Here is a 20,331-nt window from a genome sequence, read left to right as displayed (position 1 = left end):
CATGGGTATAGCCAGAGGAGGGCTGGTTATAGAATTAGTGGTATCTGCATCAGTATAACACCCAGCACTATATAATGTCACAGTAGTGACACTGGCACATGGGTATGGCCAAAGGAGGGCTGGGTATAAAATCAGTGGTATCTACATCAGTATAATAACACCAAGCACTATAAAATAATGTTTTTAATTTCAAATGTACCTTGGTGTCCTTCACTAAGATCTATACTTTGGAAAATGTCCGCCACAGCCTTTGTCTGTGCCTATCCCTGGCGTATACTGTCCCTTTAAATAGACATTGTATTCAATGTTTTTCTTTATTTCATCTATCAATAGCTATTTTAAAATGTCCTGCAATTTGAATAAACCAATTTATACACTCAACAAATTTAAATGCTGCTGTTTTATATGCAATGATTTAACCTCTCCATCCTCCTATAACATATCATTAGATTTCTTTTAAACGGAAGAACCATTTATCTAAACTGAAGCAGTTTATTGAGCTGTTGGAATTTATAGATTGGTTTATTTTTCTCCAACATCCCAACCACCTAACATTTCCTTATGCACTTCCCCTTGCCCAAGTGACCACTCCCAGACGTAAGTAGATGCCATACTGTGAGCTGTGCGGGAAGTCTAGAAGATGTGTCATGGTAACAAAGGGATGGTTGAGGGTCTCGATGGGCGTTATCCTTTTGTCTGCATCAATAGTCAGCATCTTCTTCAAGAGATCAATAAACTCCCGTCTATCAGCTTTCTCCACAAGCATGTCGCTACCTTCTAGATCAGTCGCCATGTTCACCTTAAAAACAACAGAATAGACCACCTTAAACACAGTGAAATCCATATTTTCCCAGGGATCAGCTGTGTACAAACATGCACTGTTAGTTTTAAAATCTAAATAAACAATAGGGATGTGAATTTGGATCTTTTGTTAGGATCCAAATGCAGAAGGCGGCAGCCGCTTGTGGTATTCGGCTCTTTGAGACCCAGATTTCAACACACTAAGATCTGTCCATATCCAGATCTTAGTCTATTGTCATAAGAATAAATCTCCAAAAAGAGCCGAATGCCAAAAAGAGACGCCTTATTCGGCATGCGGATCCAAATTCACATCCATAATAAATAGCTAACATTAGTGTTTTTCATGCAGAAAAATGTTTAATTCCTTTAAGAACAGAAAATGTTATTTATAAAACGTATTGGCTACTGTTCTAAATAAAGATTTTATTTTTTTAATGGATATGAAACTATACTACTTTAGTAAAAAAAAAAATATGTTAAATCAAAGTAAAAAGAAAAAAATAGCAAACAGCGTACTTGTTTTCTTGCTAAATGAGAAATTCTCAGTTTAGCTGCTGCGTATAGCTAAATACAGGAGCTATCATTACGGAGCTTAAAGGGACAGTGTAGTTAAAATTTAACTTTCATGATTCAGATAGGGCATGCCATTTTAAACAACTTTCCAATTAACTTTTATCATTAAATTTGCTTTGTTCTCTTGGTGTTTTTTGTTAAAACCTAAACCTAGGTAGGCTCATATGTTAATGTCTAAGCCCTTAAAGGCTGCCTCTTATCTCAGTACATTTTGACAATTTTTCCCAGTTAGACACTGATAGTTCATGTGAGCCATAAAGGTAACATTGTACTCACTCTCGTGGAGTTATTTTTGAGTTAGCACTGATTGGCTAAAATGCTAGAGTCAAAATAACTAAAATAAGGGGCGGTCTTTAGAGGCTAAGATACAAGGTAATCACAGAGGTAAAAAGTATATTAATATAACCGTGTTGGTTATGCAAAACTGGGGAATGGGTAATAAAGGGATTATCTATCTTTTAAAACAATAAAAATTCTGGTGTAGTCTATACCTTTAAGTTCTACTGTCACAAGATTTTGCAACAAAAGTCCTTTACTGAACATGGCCAAGAAACTGACTGCAGCTATTACAACCACTTCAAAGCTACTTATTTGCCTTCCTGTACCATAGCCCCTTTGTGGGTCTGCACAGGAAGCCATGAATCCTTCACAAATGAAGTTAGAAAAAAGGAATAAAAAGGTAAAAATCATTTTAAAATAAGATGTAATACAAATTGCAATTATTTATAATAAAAGGAGTAGTTTAATTTAAATATTAAAATTTACTTGGAACAAGTTGGGAAAATTAATTTCAAATTGAGGAGGCAGAAAGAATATGGGAGGAGCGAGTCACACATTTATTTTTAAAGTCTAATTTTAGTTAAAAAGTACAAAAAGGTCTCTGAGCATAGGCAGTCGCAAAGGGCTTAAAGGGACAGGAAACCCCCAAAATTGAATTCATAATTCAGATAGAACATACAATTTTAAAATTACTTATACATTTACTTTTATTATCTAACATGTTTCCTTCTCTTGTTATCCTTTGCTGAAGGAACAGCATTGCACTACTGGCAGCTAGATGAACACATCTTGTTATCCAATCACAAGAGACAAATGTATGCAGGCACCAATCACCAGCTAGGGATATCAAGATAACAAAACACATTTGAAAATAGAAGTGATTTTAAAAGTGTCTAAAAATTGCATGCTCTATCTGACTCTTGCAAGTTTTGACATTCCTATCCCTTTAAATGTTATTTCACAACACATATTTCACTATTCATTTATGGAACCAGATTGTATAAATCCCCATGCCATATGTAATATACATTTTTTTTACCTGTGCCATGTCATCAAGACAGTTGAATATATACTTCCGAGCTTCTTTCGATTTAATGCCTGTTTCAGCTTCATGGTCATCAGGAGTCTAAAATAGACAAAAAATAAAAATGATTCCTGGTTTCTTTATTTTTATCAAACTGAAATAACTATAAAACAATTGCTTGATTGAACCACGAATTAAAGTGAATGTAAATTTTGATGCTAAAGTGCCCAGTTTTTAAAAATTCGATTAAAAACAGGGGCACTTTAATTCATCAAAATTTACATTTCACTCGTGTTGTGAAAAAAAACTTACCTTTTAATCTTCACATCAGCTCCTGCTTCCTCCACCCGTCGCAAAGCCTCTTCCTGGGTCTAAAATGAGGAATCAAGCTTCCTCCAATCACAGCAGTGAATCAGACACAGATTCCCCCGGGGGGGGAAGCCGTGATTGGAGGATGACCTATCCATCATTTCTGACATCAGAAATGGCTTGAGACGACCGGAGGAAGCTGGAGCAAAAAAGTCTGCGCCAAGAATGACGCAATAAAATGAAGCATTTTCAGCCCCCGCGAGCCTAACAGCCCACAGGGAAAAAAAGTCAAATTTTTAAGGTAAGAAAAAATGATTGATTCAAACGCATTATCCCAAATATGAAACTGACTGTCTGAAAATAAGGAATGTTGAACATTCTGAGTCAAGGCAAATAAATGTTTGAATACATATATTTAGAAATTTATAAATAAAGTGCCCAACCATAGCTTAGAGTGTCACAGAAAATAAGACTTACTTACCCCAGGACACTCATCTACATGTTGTAGAAAGCCAAACCAGTACTGAAACGAAAATCAGCAGAGGTAATGGTATATAAATAAGAGTATATCGTCGATCTGAAAAGGGAGGTAAGAGATGAATCTCTACGACCGATAACAGAGAACCTATGAAATAGACCCCGTAGAAGGAGATCACTGCATTCAAATAGGCAATACTCTCTTCACATCCCTCTGACATTCACTGCACTCTGAGAGGAAAACCGGGCTCCAGCCTGCTGCGAAGCGCATATCAACGTAGAATCTAGCACAAACTTACTTCACCACCTCCATAGGAGGCAAAGTTTGTAAAACAGAATTGTGGGTGTGGTGAGGGGTGTATTTATAGGCATTTTGAGGTTTGGGAAACTTTGCCCCTCCTGGTAGGAATGTATATCCCATACGTCACTAGCTCATGGACTCTTGCTAATTACATGAAAGAAAGGTAAGTTTTTTTTCACAACAGGGGTGAAATGTAAATTTTTATGAATTAAAGTTCCCCTGTTTTTAATCAAATTTTTTAAAACCGGGCACTTTAGCATCAAAATTTATATTCACTTTAAGCTCTAATTTCACGTTAAATGTTTATGTCAGCATGTGAGAGCAGAGTCACAACGTGAAGACTTGGGCAAGAAGAGGTGAGGTCAGTGCAAGTAAATCGATCAATGTAATCAATTCTATGTATCACCTTCACATTAAGCTTTTATACTTATTCATAACTAAAGAATGTGTAGAGCGCTCATCAATGCCAGCTAGCACAGTCTATAGGAATACAGTAGACACCTACCGTCACATAATGCAGGGGTAGGTACTAACAAACATCCACTGACGTGATACACATATCAGTGCTGGAAATTAAAGCTCAAACCTGGTAAAATGAGGGAATCCCTTAATAGGGACATTAAACCCAAAATGTTTGTTTTTGCTGATTTAGATAGAGCATACACTCTTCCAATTTACTTCTGATATAAAATTTGCTTTGCTCTCTTGGTTTCCATTTTTGAAGGAGCAGCAATGCACTACTGGGTGCTAGCCAGCAGTCCTGTTACTATTAACTATGATTCGATAACGGATCTAATCCATCTATTTGCGTCACTTTATGGCCAGCTCTACGCAATAGCTAAGCCACTTACAAAGCTAATACAAGCTGGAGTACCCTTAAAAGCTGGTGTTTTAAAAGACTCTAAAGGATTAGAATCCATAGCATTAATGCTGCAGGAATATAAATGGGAGAATAAAAACATAATTTATGTAAGAACTTACCTGATAAATTCATTTCTTTCATATTAGCAAGAGTCCATGAGCTAGTGACGTATGGGATATACATTCCTACCAGGAGGGGCAAAGTTTCCCAAACCTTAAAATGCCTATAAATACACCCCTCACCACACCCACAATTCAGTTTAACGAATAGCCAAGAAGTGGGGTGATAAGAAAAAAGTGCGAAAGCATATAAAATAAGGAATTGGAATAATTGTGCTTTATACAAAAAAATCAAAACCACCACAAAAAAGGGCGGGCCTCATGGACTCTTGCTAATATGAAAGAAATGAATTTATCAGGTAAGTTCTTACATAAATTATGTTTTCTTTCATGTAATTAGCAAGAGTCCATGAGCTAGTGACGTATGGGATAATGATTACCCAAGATGTGGATCTTTCCACACAAGAGTCACTAGAGAGGGAGGGATAAAATAAAGACAGCCAATTCCTGCTGAAAATAATCCACACCCAGAATAAAATTTTAATGAAAAAACATAAGCAGAAGATTCAAACTGAAACCACTGCCTGAAGTACGTTTCTACCAAAAACTGCTTCAGAAGAAGAAAACACATCAAAATGGTAGAATTGAATGAAAAAGTATGCAAAGAGGACCAAGTTGCTGTTTTGCAAATCTGATCAACCGAAGCTTCATTCTTAAACGCCCAGGAAGTAGAAACTGACCTAGTAGAATGAGCTGTAATCCTTTGAGGCGGAGTGTTACCCGACTCAACATAGGCATGATGAAATAAAGATTTCAACCAAGATGCCAAAGAAATGGCAGAAGCTTTCTGGTCTTTTCTAGAACCGGAAAAGATGACAAATAGACTAGAAGTCTTTCGGAAAGACTTAGTAGCTTCAACATAATATTACAAAGCTCTAACAGCATCCAAAGAATGCAATGATTTCTCCTTAGAATTCATAGGATTAGGACATAATGAAGGAACCACAATTTCTCTACTAATGTTGTTAGAATTCACAACCTTAGGTAAAAAATTCAAAAGAAGTTCGCAGCACCGCCTTATCCTGATGCAAAATCAGAAAAGGAGACTCACAAAAAAGAGTAGATAATTCAGAGACTCTTCTGGCAGAAGAGATGGCCAAAAGAAACAAAACTTTCCAAGAAAGTAATATAACGACCAAAGAATGCATGGGTTCAAAAGGAGGAGCTTGAAGAGCCCCCAGAACCAAATTCAAACTCCAAGGAGGAGAAATTGACTCAATGACAAGTTTTATACGAACCAAAGGTTGTACAAAACAATGAATATCAGGAAGATTAGCAATCCTACTGTGAAAAAGAACAGAAAGAGCAGAGATTTGTCTTTCAAGAAACTTGCGGACAAACCTTTATCTAAACCATCCTGAAGAAATATAAGTCTTCCAGACTCTATAATATATCTCTCTAGATACAGATTTACGAGCCTGTCACATAGTATCAATCACAGAGTCAGAGAAACCTCTTTGACCAAGAATCAAGCGTTCAAACTCCACACCTTAAAATTAAGGTTTTGAGATCCTGATGGAAAAAAGAACCTTGAGACAGAAAGACTGGTCTTAACGGAAGAGTCCACAGCTGGCAAGAGGCCATCCGGACAAGATCCGCATACCAAAACCTGTGAGGCCATGCTGGAGCTACCAGCAGGACAAACGAGCATTCCTTTAGAATATTGGAGAATACCCTTGGAAGAAGAACTAGAGGCGGAAAGATATAGGCAGGATGACACTTGTAAGGAAGAGATAATGCATCCACTGCCTCCGCCCGAGGATCCCGGGATCCGGACAGATACCAGGGAAGTTTCTTGTTTAGATGAGAAGCCATCAGATCTATTTCTGGGAGTTCCCACATTTGAACAATCTGAGGAAATACCTCTGGGTGAAGACCATTCGCCCAGGTGCAACGTTTGGCGACTGAGATAATCCGCTTTCCAATTGTCCATACCTGGGATATGAACCGCAGAGATTAGACAGGAGCTGGATTCCGCCCAAACCAAAATTCGAGATACTTCTTTCATAGCCAGAGGACTGTGAGTCCCTCCTTGATGATTGATGTATGCCACAGTTGTGACATTGTCTATCTGAAAACAAATGAACAACTCTCTCTTCAGAAGAGGCCAAGACTGAAGAGCTCTGAAAATTGCACGGAGTTCCAAAATATTGATCGGAAATCTCACCTCCTGAGATTCCCAAACCCCTTGTGCCATCAGATACCCCCACACAGCTCCCCAACCTGTAAGACTTGCATCTGTTGAGATTATAGTCCAGGTCGGAAGAACAAAGAAGCCCCCTGAACTAAACGATGGTGATCTGTCCACCATGTCAGAGAGTGTCGTATAATCGGTTTAAAGATATTAATTGAGATATCTTTGAGTAATCCCTACACCATTGGTTCAGCATACAGAGCTGAAGAGGTCGCATGTGAAAACGAGCAAAGGAGATCGCATCTGATGCGGCAGTCCTAAGACCTAAAATTTCCATGCATAAGGCTACCAAAGGGAATGATTGTGACTGAAGGTTTTGACAAGCTGATATCAATGTTAAACTTCTCTTGTCTGACAAGGACAGAGTCATAGACACTGAATCTATCTAGAAACCTAAAAAGGTTACCCTTGTCTGAGGAATCAATGAACTGATTGGTAAATTGATCCTCCAACCATGAACTTGAAGAAACAACACAAGTCGATTCGTATGAGATTCTTCGAAAATGAGAAGACTGAGCAAGTACCCAGATATCGTCCAATAAGGAAATACCAAAACCCTGTTCTCTGATTACAGAAAGAAGGGCACCGAGAACCTTTGAAAAAAATTCTTGGAACTGAGGCTAGGCCAAACGGTAGAGCCACAAAACTGGTAATGCTTGTCTAAAAAGAGAATCTCAGACACTAAAAGTGATCTGGATGAATCGGAATATGCAGATACACATCCTGTAAATCTATTGTAGACATATAATGCCCTTGCTAAACAAAAGGCAGGATAGTCCTACAGTAACCATCTTGAATGTTGGTATCCTTACATAACGATTCAATATTGATAGATCCGGAACTGGTCTGAAGGAATTGACCTTCTTTGGTACAATGAAGAGATAAAATAAAACCCCAGCCCCTGTTCCAGAACTGGAACTGGCATAATTACTCCAGCCAACTCTAGATCTGAAACACATTTCAGAAATGCTGAGCCTTTGCTGTGTTAACTGGGACACGGGAAAGAAAAAAATCTCTTAGCAGGAGGCCTTAACTGAAGCCAATTCTGTACCTTTCTGAAACAATGTTCTGAAACCAGAAATTGAGAACGGAATTGATCCAAATTTCTTTGAAGAAAACGTAATCTGCCCCATACCAGCTGAGCTGGAATAAGGTCCGCACCTTCATGGGTACTTAGGAGCTGGCTATAGGTTTTCTATAAGGCTTGGATATATTCCAAACTGGAAATAGTTTCCAAACTGATACCGCTCCTGAGGATGAAGGATCAGGCTTTTGTTCCTTATTGTGAGGAAAGGAACGAAAATGATTATTAGACCTAAATTTACCTTAGATTTTTTATCCTTTGGTAAAAAAGTTCCCTTCCTTCCAGAAACAGTTGAGATAATAATTTATTACCCTGGAAAGAAAGGGAAAGCAAAGTTGACTTAGAAGACATATCAGCATTCCAAGTTTAATCCATAAAGCTTTTCTAGCTAAAATAGCTAGAGACATATACCTGACATCAACTCTAATGATATCAAAAGATGGTATCACCAATAAAATTATTAGCATGTTATAGAATAATAATAATGCTATAAAATTATGATCTGTTACTTGTTGCGCTAAAGCTTCTAACCAAAAAGTTGAAGCTGCAGCAACATCCGCTAAAAATATAGCAGGTCTAAGAAGATTACCTGAACATAAGTAAGCTTTTCTTAGAAAGGATTCAATTTTCCTATCTAAAGGATCCTTAAATTAAGTACTATCTGCCGTAGGAATAGTAGCACATATAGCAGGAGTAGAGACAACCCATAACCTTAGGGATTTTGTCCAAAAAAACTCTAATCTGTCAGATGGCACAGGATATAATTGCTTAAACGTTTAGAAGGAGTAAAAGAATTACCCAAATTATTCCATTCCCTGGAAATTACTTCAGAAATAGCATCAGGGAGATTAAACACTTCTGGAATAACTACAGGAGATTTAAAAACCTTTTTTAAACGTTTAGATTTAGTATCAAGAGGACCAGAATCCTCTATTTCTAATGCAATTAATACTTCTTTAAATAAAGAACGAATAAATTCCATCTTGAACAAATACAAAGATTTATCAGCATCAACCTCTGAGACAGAAACCTCTGAACCAGAAGAACCATTATCAGTATCAGAATGATGATGTTCATTTAAAAATTCATCTGAAAAAAGAGAAGTTTTAAAAGACTTTTATGTAAACTAGAAGGAGAAATAACAGACATAGCCTTCTTAATGGATTTAAAAAAAAAAATCTCTTATGTTTATCAGGAACACTCTGAAAATTAGATGTTGACGGAACAGCAACAGGTAATGTAACAGTACTAAAGGAAATTTTATCTGCATTAATATGTTTGTCATGACATGCAATACAAACAACAGCTGGAGAAACAGATACCAAAAATTATAGCAGATACACTTAGCTTGGTAGCTCCAGCACTAGACCGCGATTTTCCTGTAGTATCTTCTGACTCAGATGCAACGTGAGACATCTTGCAATATGTAAGAGAAAAAACAACATATAAAGCAAAATTGATCAAATTCCTTAAATGACAGTTTCAGGAATGGGAAAAAATGCCAAAGAACAAGCTTCTAGCAACCAGAAGCAATGAAAAAATAAGACTTAAATAATGTGGAGACAAAAGCGACGCCCTTATTTTTTAGCGCCAAATAAGACGCCCACATTATTTGGCGCCTAAATGCTTTTGGCGCCAAAAATGACGCCACATCCGGAACGCCGACATTTTTGGCGCAAAATAACGTAAAAAAATGACGCAACTTCCGGCGACACGTATGACGCCGGAAACGGAAAAGAATTTTTGCGCCAAAAAAGTCTGCGCCAAGAATGACGCAATAAAATGAAGCATTTTCAGCCCCCGCGAGCCTAACAGCCCACAGGGAAAAAAAGAGTCAAATTTTTGAAGGTAAGAAAAAATGATTAATTCAAATGCATTATCCCAAATATGAAACTGACTGTCTGAAAAATAAGGAAAGTTGAACATTCTGAGTCAAGGCAAATAAATGTTTGAATACATATATTTAGAACTTTATAAACAAAGTGCCCAACCATAGCTTAGAGTGTCACAAAAAATAAGATTTACTTACCCCAGGACACTCATCTACATGTTTGTAGAAAGCCAAACCAGTACTGAAACGAGAATCAGCAGAGGTAATGGTATATATAAGAGTATATCGTCGATCTGAAAAGGGAGGTAAGAGATGAATCTCTACGACCGATAACAGAGAACCTATGAAATAGACCCCGTAGAAGGAGATCACTGCATTCAAATAGGCAATACTCTCCTCACATCCCTCTGACATTCACTGCACGCTGAGAGGAAAACCGGGCTCCAACTTGCTGCGGAGCGCATATCAACGTAGAATCTAGCACAAACTTACTTCACCACCTCCATCGGAGGCAAAGTTTGTAAAACTGAATTGTGGGTGTGGTGAGGGGTGTATTTATAGGCATTTTAAGGTTTGGGAAACTTTGCCCCTCCTGGTAGGAATGTATATCCCATACGTTACTAGCTCATGGACTCTTGCTAATTACATGAAAGAAATGTATACAGGTGTAATAACATGCCATTTTATTTTTATTTTGTACTATGTCCCCATTTCCTGTTTCGATCAGGCTATACTGAGTTGTTTCAATATAAAAAGTGTCCTCTAATAGTTGTAGGTGAACTTCATCACAATAAACTCTGACAAAGCATGATAATCACAGGATATGCGTTGGCCGCCTTCAAATCTGCACACTTGGTCTGCTGTATAAAAGTGTAGTAAACTAAATATTTCATGTATTGCACCTCTAGGTACCTCAGTATTTTCTTTTTAGTGAGAGGTTATACTGAGCTGTAAGTGGCATCTTAGCAAAGTTCTGCCCTTAGTCATGCTTCTGATAAACAGTATGAACCAAAGTACTGGTTTTAAGGCCTTTGATCTCTATTAAACTTTAAGATTTAATTAAAGCATACATATTATACTAATTAAACAATAATAATTATTATGCTAAGGATACAAAGCTAAATACATTTTACTTAGTCTAGATCATTCATGGAACATAGCAATTTGACAATTAAGTTTGTAATTCAATTTAAAAAAAATCATCACTTCTCTACCTCTTAGCTAAGATTAAGCGTAGTTTAAAAGGGACATTAAACTACAAATAAACATAGTACGAAGGTTATTCCCCACCTCCCTTTAGTCATGGGTGCTGCCATGTTTCACTGCATTACAGGGCTATGTGTTTGCACATGTGCAGCAACTCTACTTCAGATACCTGCAGTAAAACTTAGGTTCCAAAATGGTGGCACTCCTAATTTGAGGGAAATGTATTCAGTGTTTAATATCCCTTTAACTTTAAAATAAATGTACTTATTGTTATATATAATATTTTTAAAATATTTTAGCATAATACATGAAAAAAATGAGGGTATGTCACAGTAACACTCATATACTAAGGATGTGTTTAAATTTTTTTTAAACTATTCTCACCTTCAGACGCCAGAGTGGATATGGTGAGTCGCCATCTCTATTAAAAAATCGTGTGGTCTTTGTCCCAGAACTGAGCAGGTATTCCGCTGGTAAACCCTGTGTCTGCGAGATATAGCGAATCTAAAGCAAAATAAAAGGAGGAAGAAATGAACAGACCAATGTAAATCAGTGCTACGGTGTGCAAGGAATGGTATTTTGCAACAGACAGTGTTGGGTCACGGATGTCCAATTGCTGGATTGTGGGTCACAGGAAGCTTAAAAAGGGACCTGAAACCTAAATTGTATCTTTCACAATTTAGACAGGGCATACAATTTTAAACAACTTTCTAATTTTTGCCTATTATCAAATGTTCTTAGTTATCTTGGTTTCCTTTGTTGAAAATCATACCTAAGTAGGCTCAGGAGCTGGGTGCTAGCTCCTGTTTGGTGGCTGCACACATATACCTCTTTTCATTGGCTTACCAATGTGTTCAGCTAGCTCTCAGTAGTCTATTGCTGCTCCTTCAACAAAGGATACCAATCGAATTAAGCAAAATTGATAATAGAAGTAATTTGGAAAGTTGTTTAAAATTATAGGCTCTATCTGAATCATGAAAGAAATATTTTGGGTTTCATGTCCCTTTAAGCTTGTGCTGTATTTTTTTTTTTTAAGTATTCATTTTTCAGTTTAACCCCTTGACTGCCAACGACGACCGAGTCGTTGCAGAGTTTCCGACTCTGGTGCCAACCACGGCTCAGAGTCGTCGCTAGCCCTCTCCCACCTTGAGGAAGATCTGGGGGCTCCCACCCGCTCCTAACCCGGGGCTTCACGTTATGCACAGTGACGCGATGACGTCACCGCGCACCTTTATTTAACATTCACAATGTGTTACAGGAGCAGGGGACATGCTGCTTAGAAGCCTGCATCAGGCATCTAAGCAGCTACAGACGCCCAAGACCCCCCGTTGAAAAGGTAATCGCCTAACCTTTCTAAGAGTGTAAGTTTTGGGAATCTGGAAAAAAAAAAAAAAAAAAAGTTAAAAAAAAACATAATTTATGCTTACCTGATAAATTCCTTTCTTCTGTAGTGTGATCAGTCCACGGGTCATCATTACTTCTGGGATATTACTCCTCCCCAACAGGAAGTGCAAGAGGATTCACCCAGCAGAGCTGCATATAGCTCCTCCCCTCTACGTCACTCCCAGTCATTCGACCAAGGACCAACGAGAAAGGAAAAGCCAAGGGTGAAGTGGTGACTGGAGTATAAATTAAAAAATATTTACCTGCCTTAAAAACAGGGCGGGCCGTGGACTGATCACACTACAGAAGAAAGGAATTTTTCAGGTAAGCATAAATTATGTTTTCTTCTGTTAAGTGTGATCAGTCCACGGGTCATCATTACTTCTGGGATACCAATACCAAAGCAAAAGTACACGGATGACGGGAGGGATAGGCAGGCTCTCTATACAGAAGGAACCACTGCCTGAAGAACCTTTCTCCCAAAAATAGCCTCCGATGAAGCAAAAGTGTCAAATTTGTAAAATTTGGAAAAAGTATGAAGCGAAGACCAAGTTGCAGCCTTGCAAATCTGTTCAACAGAGGCCTCATTCTTGAAGGCCCAAGTGGAAGCCACAGCTCTAGTAGAATGAGCTGTAATTCTTTCAGGAGGCTGCTGTGCAGCAGTCTCATAAGCTAAACGAATTATGCTACGAAGCCAAAAAGAAAGAGAGGTAGCGGAAGCTTTTTGACCTCTCCTCTGCCCAGAGTAAATGACAAACAGAGAAGACGTTTGTCGAAATTCCTTAGTTGCCTGTAAGTAAAATTTTAGAGCACGGACTACATCCAGGTTGTGCAGTAGACGTTCCTTCTTTGAAGAAGGATTTGGGCATAAAGAAGGAACAACAATCTCTTGATTGATATTCCTGTTAGTAACTACCTTAGGTAAGAACCCAGGTTTAGTACGCAGGACTACCTTATCCGAATGAAAAATCAAATAAGGAGAATCACAATGTAAGGCTGATAATTCAGAGACTCTTCGAGCCGAGGAAATAGCCATTAAAAATAGAACTTTCCAAGATAACAACTTTATATCAATGGAATGAAGGGGTTCAAACGGAACGCCCTGTAAAACATTAAGAACAAGGTTTAAACTCCATGGTGGAGCAACAGTTTTAAACACAGGCTTAATCCTGGTCAAAGCCTGACAAAAAGCCTGGACGTCAGGAACTTCTGACAGACGTTTGTGTAACAGAATGGACAGAGCTGAGATCTGTCCCTTTAATGAACTAGCAGATAAACCCTTTTCTAAACCTTCTTGTAGAAAAGACAATATCCTAGGAATCCTAACCTTACTCCAAGAGTAACCTTTGGATTCACACCAATATAGGTATTTACGCCATATCTTATGGTAAATCTTTCTGGTAACAGGTTTCCTAGCCTGTATTAAGGTATCAATAACTGACTCAGAAAACCCACGTCTTGATAAAATCAAGCGTTCAATTTCCAAGCAGTCAGCTTCAGAGAAGTTAGATTTTGATGTTTGAAGGGACCCTGTATCAGAAGGTCCTGCTTCAGAGGTAGAGACCAAGGTGGACAGGATGACATGTCCACCAGGTCTGCATACCAAGTCCTGCGTGGCCACGCAGGTGCTATTAGAATCACTGATGCTCTCTCTTGTTTGATTCTGGCAATCAATCGAGGAAGCAACGGGAAGGGTGGAAACACGTAAGCCATCCTGAAGTCCCAAGGTGCTGTCAGAGCATCTATCAGGACTGCTCCTGGATCCCTGGATCTGGACCCGTAACGAGGAAGCTTGGCGTTCTGTCGAGACGCCATGAGATCTATCTCTGGTTTGCCCCAACGTCGCAGTATTTGGACAAAGACCTCCGGATGAAGTTCCCACTCCCCCGGATGAAAAGTCTGACGACTTAAGAAATCCGCCTCCCAGTTCTCCACTCCCGGGATGTGGATTGCTGACAGGTGGCAAGAGTGAGACTCTGCCCAGAGAATTATCTTTGATACTTCCATCATAGCTAGGGAGCTTCTTGTCCCTCCCTGATGGTTGATGTAAGCAACAGTCGTGATGTTGTCCGACTGAAACCTGATGAACCCCCGAGTTGTCAACTGGGGCCAAGCCAGGAGGGCATTGAGAACTGCTCTCAATTCCAGAATGTTTATTGGCAGGAGACTCTCCTCCTGACTCCATTGTCCCTGAGCCTTCAGAGAATTCCAGACGGCACCCCAACCTAGAAGGCTGGCGTCTGTTGTTACAATTGTCCAGTCTGGTCTGCTGAACGGCATCCCCCTGGACAGATGTGGCCGAGAAAGCCACCATAGAAGAGAATTTCTGGTCTCTTGATCCAGATTCAGAGAAGGGGATAAATCTGAGTAATCCCCATTCCACTGACTTAGCATGCACAGTTGCAGTGGTCTGAGGTGTAAGCGTGCAAAGGGTACTATGTCCATTGCCGCTACCATTAAGCCGATTACCTCCATGCATTGAGCCACTGACGGGTGTTGAATGGAATGAAGGGTGCAGCAAGCACTTTGAAGTCTTGTTAGCCTGTCCTCTGTCAGGTAAATCTTCATTTCTACAGAATCTATAAGAGTCCCCAGGAAGGGAACTCTTGTGAGTGGAACGAGTGAACTTTTCTTTTCGTTCACCTTCCATCCATGTGACCTTAGAAATGCCAGCACTAACTCTGTATGAGACTTGGCAGTTTGAAAGCTTGAAGCTTGTATCAGAATGTCGTCTAGGTATGGAGCTACCGAGATTCCCCGCGGTCTTAGTACCGCCAGAAGAGCACCCAGAACCTTTGTGAAGATTCTTGGAGCTGTAGCCAATCCGAATGGAAGAGCCACAAACTGGTAATGCCTGTCTAGGAAGGCAAACCTTAGGTACCGATAATGATCTTTGTGAATCGGTATGTGAAGGTAAGCATCTTTTAAATCTACAGTGGTCATGTACTGACCCTCTTGGATCATAGGTAAAATTGTCCGAATAGTCTCCATCTTGAACGATGGAACTCTTAGGAATTTGTTTAGGATCTTTAAGTCCAGGATTGGTCTGAAAGTTCCCTCTTTTTTGGGAACCACAAACAGATTTGAGTAAAACCCCTGTCCCTGTTCCGATCGTGGAACTGGATGGATTACTCCCATTAACAAGAGCTCTTGTACGCAGCGTAGAAACGCCTCTTTCTTTGTCTGGATTGTTGACAATCTTGACAGATGAAATCTCTCTCTTGGAGGAGAGTATTTGAAGTCCAGAAGGTATCCCTGAGATATTATCTCTAGCGCCCAGGGATCCTGGACATCTCTTGCCCAAGCCTGGGCGAAGAGAGAAAGTCTGCCCCCCACTAGATCCGATCCCGGATCGGGGGCCCTCAATTCATGCTGTTTTAGTGGCAGCAGCAGGTTTCCTGGCCTGCTTGCCCTTGTTCCAGGACTGGTTAGGTTTCCAGCCTTGTCTGCAGCGAGCAACAGCTCCTTCCTGTTTTGGTGCAGAGGAAGTTGATGCTGCTCCTGCTTTGAAATTACGAAAGGAACGAAAATTAGACTGTCTAGCCTTAACTTTGGCTTTGTCCTGAGGCAGGGCATGGCCTTTACCTCCTGTAATGTCAGCGATAATCTCTTTCAACCCGGGCCCGAATAAGGTCTGCCCTTTGAAAGGAATATTAAGCAATTTAGACTTAGAAGTAACATCAGCTGACCAGGATTTTAGCCACAGCGCCCTGCGTGCCTGAATGACGAATCCTGAATTCTTCGCCGTAAGTTTAGTAAGATGTACTACGGCCTCCGAAATGAATGAATTAGCTAGTTTAAGGACTCTAAGCCTGTCCGTAATGTCGTCCAGAGTAGCTGAACCAATGTTCTCTTCCAGAGACTCAATCCAGAATGCCGCTGCAGCCGTGATCGGCGCAATGCATGCAAGGGGTTGCAATATAAAACCTTGTTGAACAAACATTTTCTTAAGGTAACCCTCTAACTTTTTATCCATTGGATCTGAAAAAGCACAGCTATCCTCCACCGGGATAGTGGTACGCTTAGCTAAGGTAGAAACTGCTCCCTCCACCTTAGGGACCGTTTGCCATAAGTCCCTTGTGGTGGCGTCTATTGGAAACATTTTTCTAAATATCGGAGGGGGTGAGAACGGCACACCGGGTCTATCCCACTCCTTAGTAACAATTTCAGTAAGTCTCTTAGGTATAGGAAAAACCTCAGTACTCGTCGGTACCGCAAAATATTTATCCAACCTACACATTTTCTCTGGTATTGCAACTGTGTTACAATCATTCAGAGCCGCTAACACCTCCCCTAGTAATACACGGAGGTTTTCCAGTTTAAATTTAAAATTTGAAATATCTGAATCCAGTCTGTTTGGATCAGAACCGTCACCCACAGAATGAAGTTCTCCGTCCTCATGTTCTGCCACCTGTGACGCAGTGTCTGACATGGCCCTAATATTATCAGCGCACTCTGTTCTCACCCCAGAGTGATCACGCTTACCTCTTAGTTCTGGTAATTTAGCCAAAACCTCAGTCATAACAGTAGCCATATCCTGTAATGTGATTTGTAATGGCCGCCCAGCTGTACTCGGCGCTACAATATCACGCACCTCCCTCTGAGCGGGAGATGTAGGTACTGACACGTGAGGCGAGTTAGTCGGCATAACTCTCCCCTCGTTGTTTGGTGAAATTTGTTCAATTTGTACAGATTGACTTTTATTTAAAGTAGCATCAATACAGTTAGTACATAAATTTCTATTGGGCTCCACTTTGGCATTGCAACAAATGACACAGGTATCATCCTCTGAATCAGACATGTTTAACACACTAGCAAATAAACTTGCAACTTGGAAATACAATTCAATTAGAATAATATTAAAACGTACTGTGCCTTTAAGAAGCACAGAAGATCTATGACAGTTGAAAATTAATAAATTGAAACAGTTATAGCCTCAATCCTTGTAAACAACACAACTTTAGCAAAGGTTTAATCCCTGAAAGCAGGAAACAAATTACAGAATAAACGTTTTTTTTTTTTGTTTTTTTTATCTCAGTCAAACTATAATTCTCACAGCTCTGCTGAGAGAAATTACCTCCCTCAAAATAAGTTTTGAAGACCCCTGAGCTCTGTAGAGATGAACCGGATCATGCAGGGAATACAATGAGTTGCTGACTGAAATATTTGATGCGTAGTAAAAGCGCCAAAAAAACGGCCCCTCCCCCTCACACACAGCAGTGAGGGAGAACAGAAACTGTCAGAAAACAGATTAAGCAACTGCCAAGTGGAAAAATAGTGCCCAAACATTTATTCACTCAGTACCTCAGTAAATGAAAACGATTTTACATTCCAGCAAAAACGTTAAACATAATCTCTAGTTATTAAACAGCTTTATGTATTTCTTACAGTGTAATTCTAGTGAAGTACCATTCCCCAGAATACTGAAGTGTAAAGTATACATACATGACATTATATCGGTATGGCAGGATTTTCTCATCAATTCCATTGTCAGAAAATAAAAGCTGCTACATACCTCTATGCAGATTCATCTGCCCGCTGTCCCCTGATCTGAAGTTTACCTCTCCTCAGATGGCCGAGAAACAGCAATATGATCTTAACTACTCCGGCTAAAATCATAACAAAAACTCTGGTAGATTCTTCTTCAAACTCTGCCAGAGAGGTAATAACACACTCCGGTGCTATTTTAAAATAACAAACTTTTGATTGAAGATATAAAACTAAGTATAATCACCATAGTCCTCTCACACATCCTATCTAGTCGTTGGGTGCAAGAGAATGACTGGGAGTGACGTAGAGGGGAGGAGCTATATGCAGCTCTGCTGGGTGAATCCTCTTGCACTTCCTGTTGGGGAGGAGTAATATCCCAGAAGTAATGATGACCCGTGGACTGATCACACTTAACAGAAGAAAAAAATATTTAAAAAACCCCAAAAACAAACAAAAACAAAAAACTTAAAAACAGCTTAGCACCCAGGTGGGAAAGTGCTTAGCACTCAAAGGGTTAAAGTACCATTAAATTCAGTAGAATACATAAGCAACAAATACATGATAAAAACAATGCAATTTCAAATGAGCAGTAGATTTTTTCTGACTAATTTTAAATAGTCCTATTTCTGTCTCATATAAAAAGACTCTGCAATTTAATAACGGAAATAAAAAAAAAATTATTTCAATTGCCTGCTATCTGAATCAAGTTTAATTTTTACTTTAGCGTCCCTATAGTAGAAAAAATAAAGTACTTGAACATGCAACAACTACACAGTGATTGGTTAGCTTAGGGCACAAACTCATTAAAGGGATAGTCTAGTCAAAATCAAACTTTCATGATTCAGATAGAGTAGCAATTTTAAACAACTTTCTAATTTACGCCTATTATCAATTTTTCTTCGTTCTCTTGCTATCTTTATTTTAAAATCTGGAATGTAAAGCTTAGGAGCCGAACCATTTTTAGACAATTAGGTTAGTAATTTAAAGGGACAGTCAAGTCCAAAAAAAACCTCATGTTTTAAATAGGGCATGCAATTTTAAACAACTTCCCAATTTACTTTTATCACCAATTTTGCTTTGATCTCTTGGTATTCTTAGTTGAAAGCTAAAACTAGGAGGTACATATGCTAATTTCTTAGACCTTGAAGACTGCCTCTAATCTGAATACATTTTGACCACTAGAGGGCATTAGTTCACATGTTTCATATAGATAACATTGAGCTCATGCACGTAAAGTGACCTAGGACTGAGCACTGATTGGCTAGACTGCAAGTCTGTCAAAAGAACTGAAATAAGGGGGCAGTCAGCATAAGCTTAGATACAAGATAATTACAGAGGTAAAATGTGTATTATTATAACTGTTGGTTATGCAAAACTGGGGAATGGGTAATAAAGGGATTATCTTTCTTTTTAAACAACAGCAATTCAGGTGTTGACTGTCCCTTTAAGAAGACCTTACTTCCCCGGAGCACTATATGGCAGCAGTTTTGCAAGAATGTTATCCTTTTGCAAGGAAACTAGAGGACAGCACTATTTCCTACCATATAGTGTTCCAGACGTCTACCTAGGTAGCTCTTCAACAAAGAATACCATAGGAACAAAGCAAATGTGATAATATAAGTAAATTGGAAACACTGTCTGAATCACAAAAGAACATGTTTGGGTTTTATATCCCTTTAACTCACCTGATCATATTCAGAAGCTCCAGGGTACAGAGGCCAGCCCAAAAAAAGCTCTGCAATAACACAACCCAGCGACCACATATCAATAGCCTCACAGAACGGTAATCCCAAAATAATTTCAGGAGCCCTATAAGAGAAAGGATACGAGAAAAAAAAAGGGGCAATTTTAATGTCAATACAAACATAAACATCTTACACAATTACCTACAATAAAATAAAATGTTTGCATGAAATTGAATAAATATATTTTATTACGGATACAAAATACAAAAATAAAAAAACAAAAAAATGATGTGCATCTCTTAAAGAACAAAGTAAACGTAACTTTAGTAAAGAACAATCTGCCCAAGTTACATAGGCAGTAAAGAGTTAATTTGACAGCCAGGAATTCAAGAGAAGTAATAAGATTGACAGTGGTCAGGAATGGAAGCTCATTTAGCAACAATCCAAATATGGGTTGCAATGAATTAACCCCTTAACCCCGTCTTTCTCTCTCTCTCTGGGTTAAGGGGTTAATTCATCGCAACCGCTATTTGGATTGTTACTAAATGAGCTTCCAGTCCTGACCACTCTCAATCTTATTACTATGCAAATCTCAGCTCTCCTCCATCTGCCTCGGTACATTTATGAATGGAGAGCTGCAGAATCCCACTCTCCTAACACAACCACAGCACCATCCCTAAAGCAGCAGCAGCAGCAGCAACCCCAGTGTATCA

At 39.1% G+C, this 20,331-nt stretch overlaps 1 protein-coding gene across 5 annotated transcripts in view; it reads right to left on the bottom strand.

Moving 5' to 3' along the window:
* LOC128664173 (homeodomain-interacting protein kinase 2) overlaps positions 1-20,331 on the bottom strand; it is a 148,108-nt gene that overhangs the window by 39,905 nt on the left and 87,872 nt on the right. For all 5 annotated transcript variants that reach the window (XM_053718936.1, XM_053718937.1, XM_053718934.1 and 2 more), the window contains 4 exons: positions 19,619-19,742; positions 11,445-11,564; positions 2,693-2,779; positions 615-799 (listed from right to left, as the gene is read on the bottom strand). In XM_053718936.1, coding sequence (XP_053574911.1) covers positions 615-799; positions 2,693-2,779; positions 11,445-11,564; positions 19,619-19,742 — 516 coding nt within the window. The remainder of the gene's footprint in view (positions 1-614; positions 800-2,692; positions 2,780-11,444; positions 11,565-19,618; positions 19,743-20,331) is intronic.

The sequence above is a fragment of the Bombina bombina genome, chromosome 6 (assembly GCF_027579735.1).
Source record: "Bombina bombina isolate aBomBom1 chromosome 6, aBomBom1.pri, whole genome shotgun sequence".
NCBI classification, from domain to species: domain Eukaryota; kingdom Metazoa; phylum Chordata; class Amphibia; order Anura; family Bombinatoridae; genus Bombina; species Bombina bombina.
The sequence above is the reverse complement of the archived record's forward strand: the minus strand, read 5'-3'. Positions and strand labels throughout refer to the sequence as shown.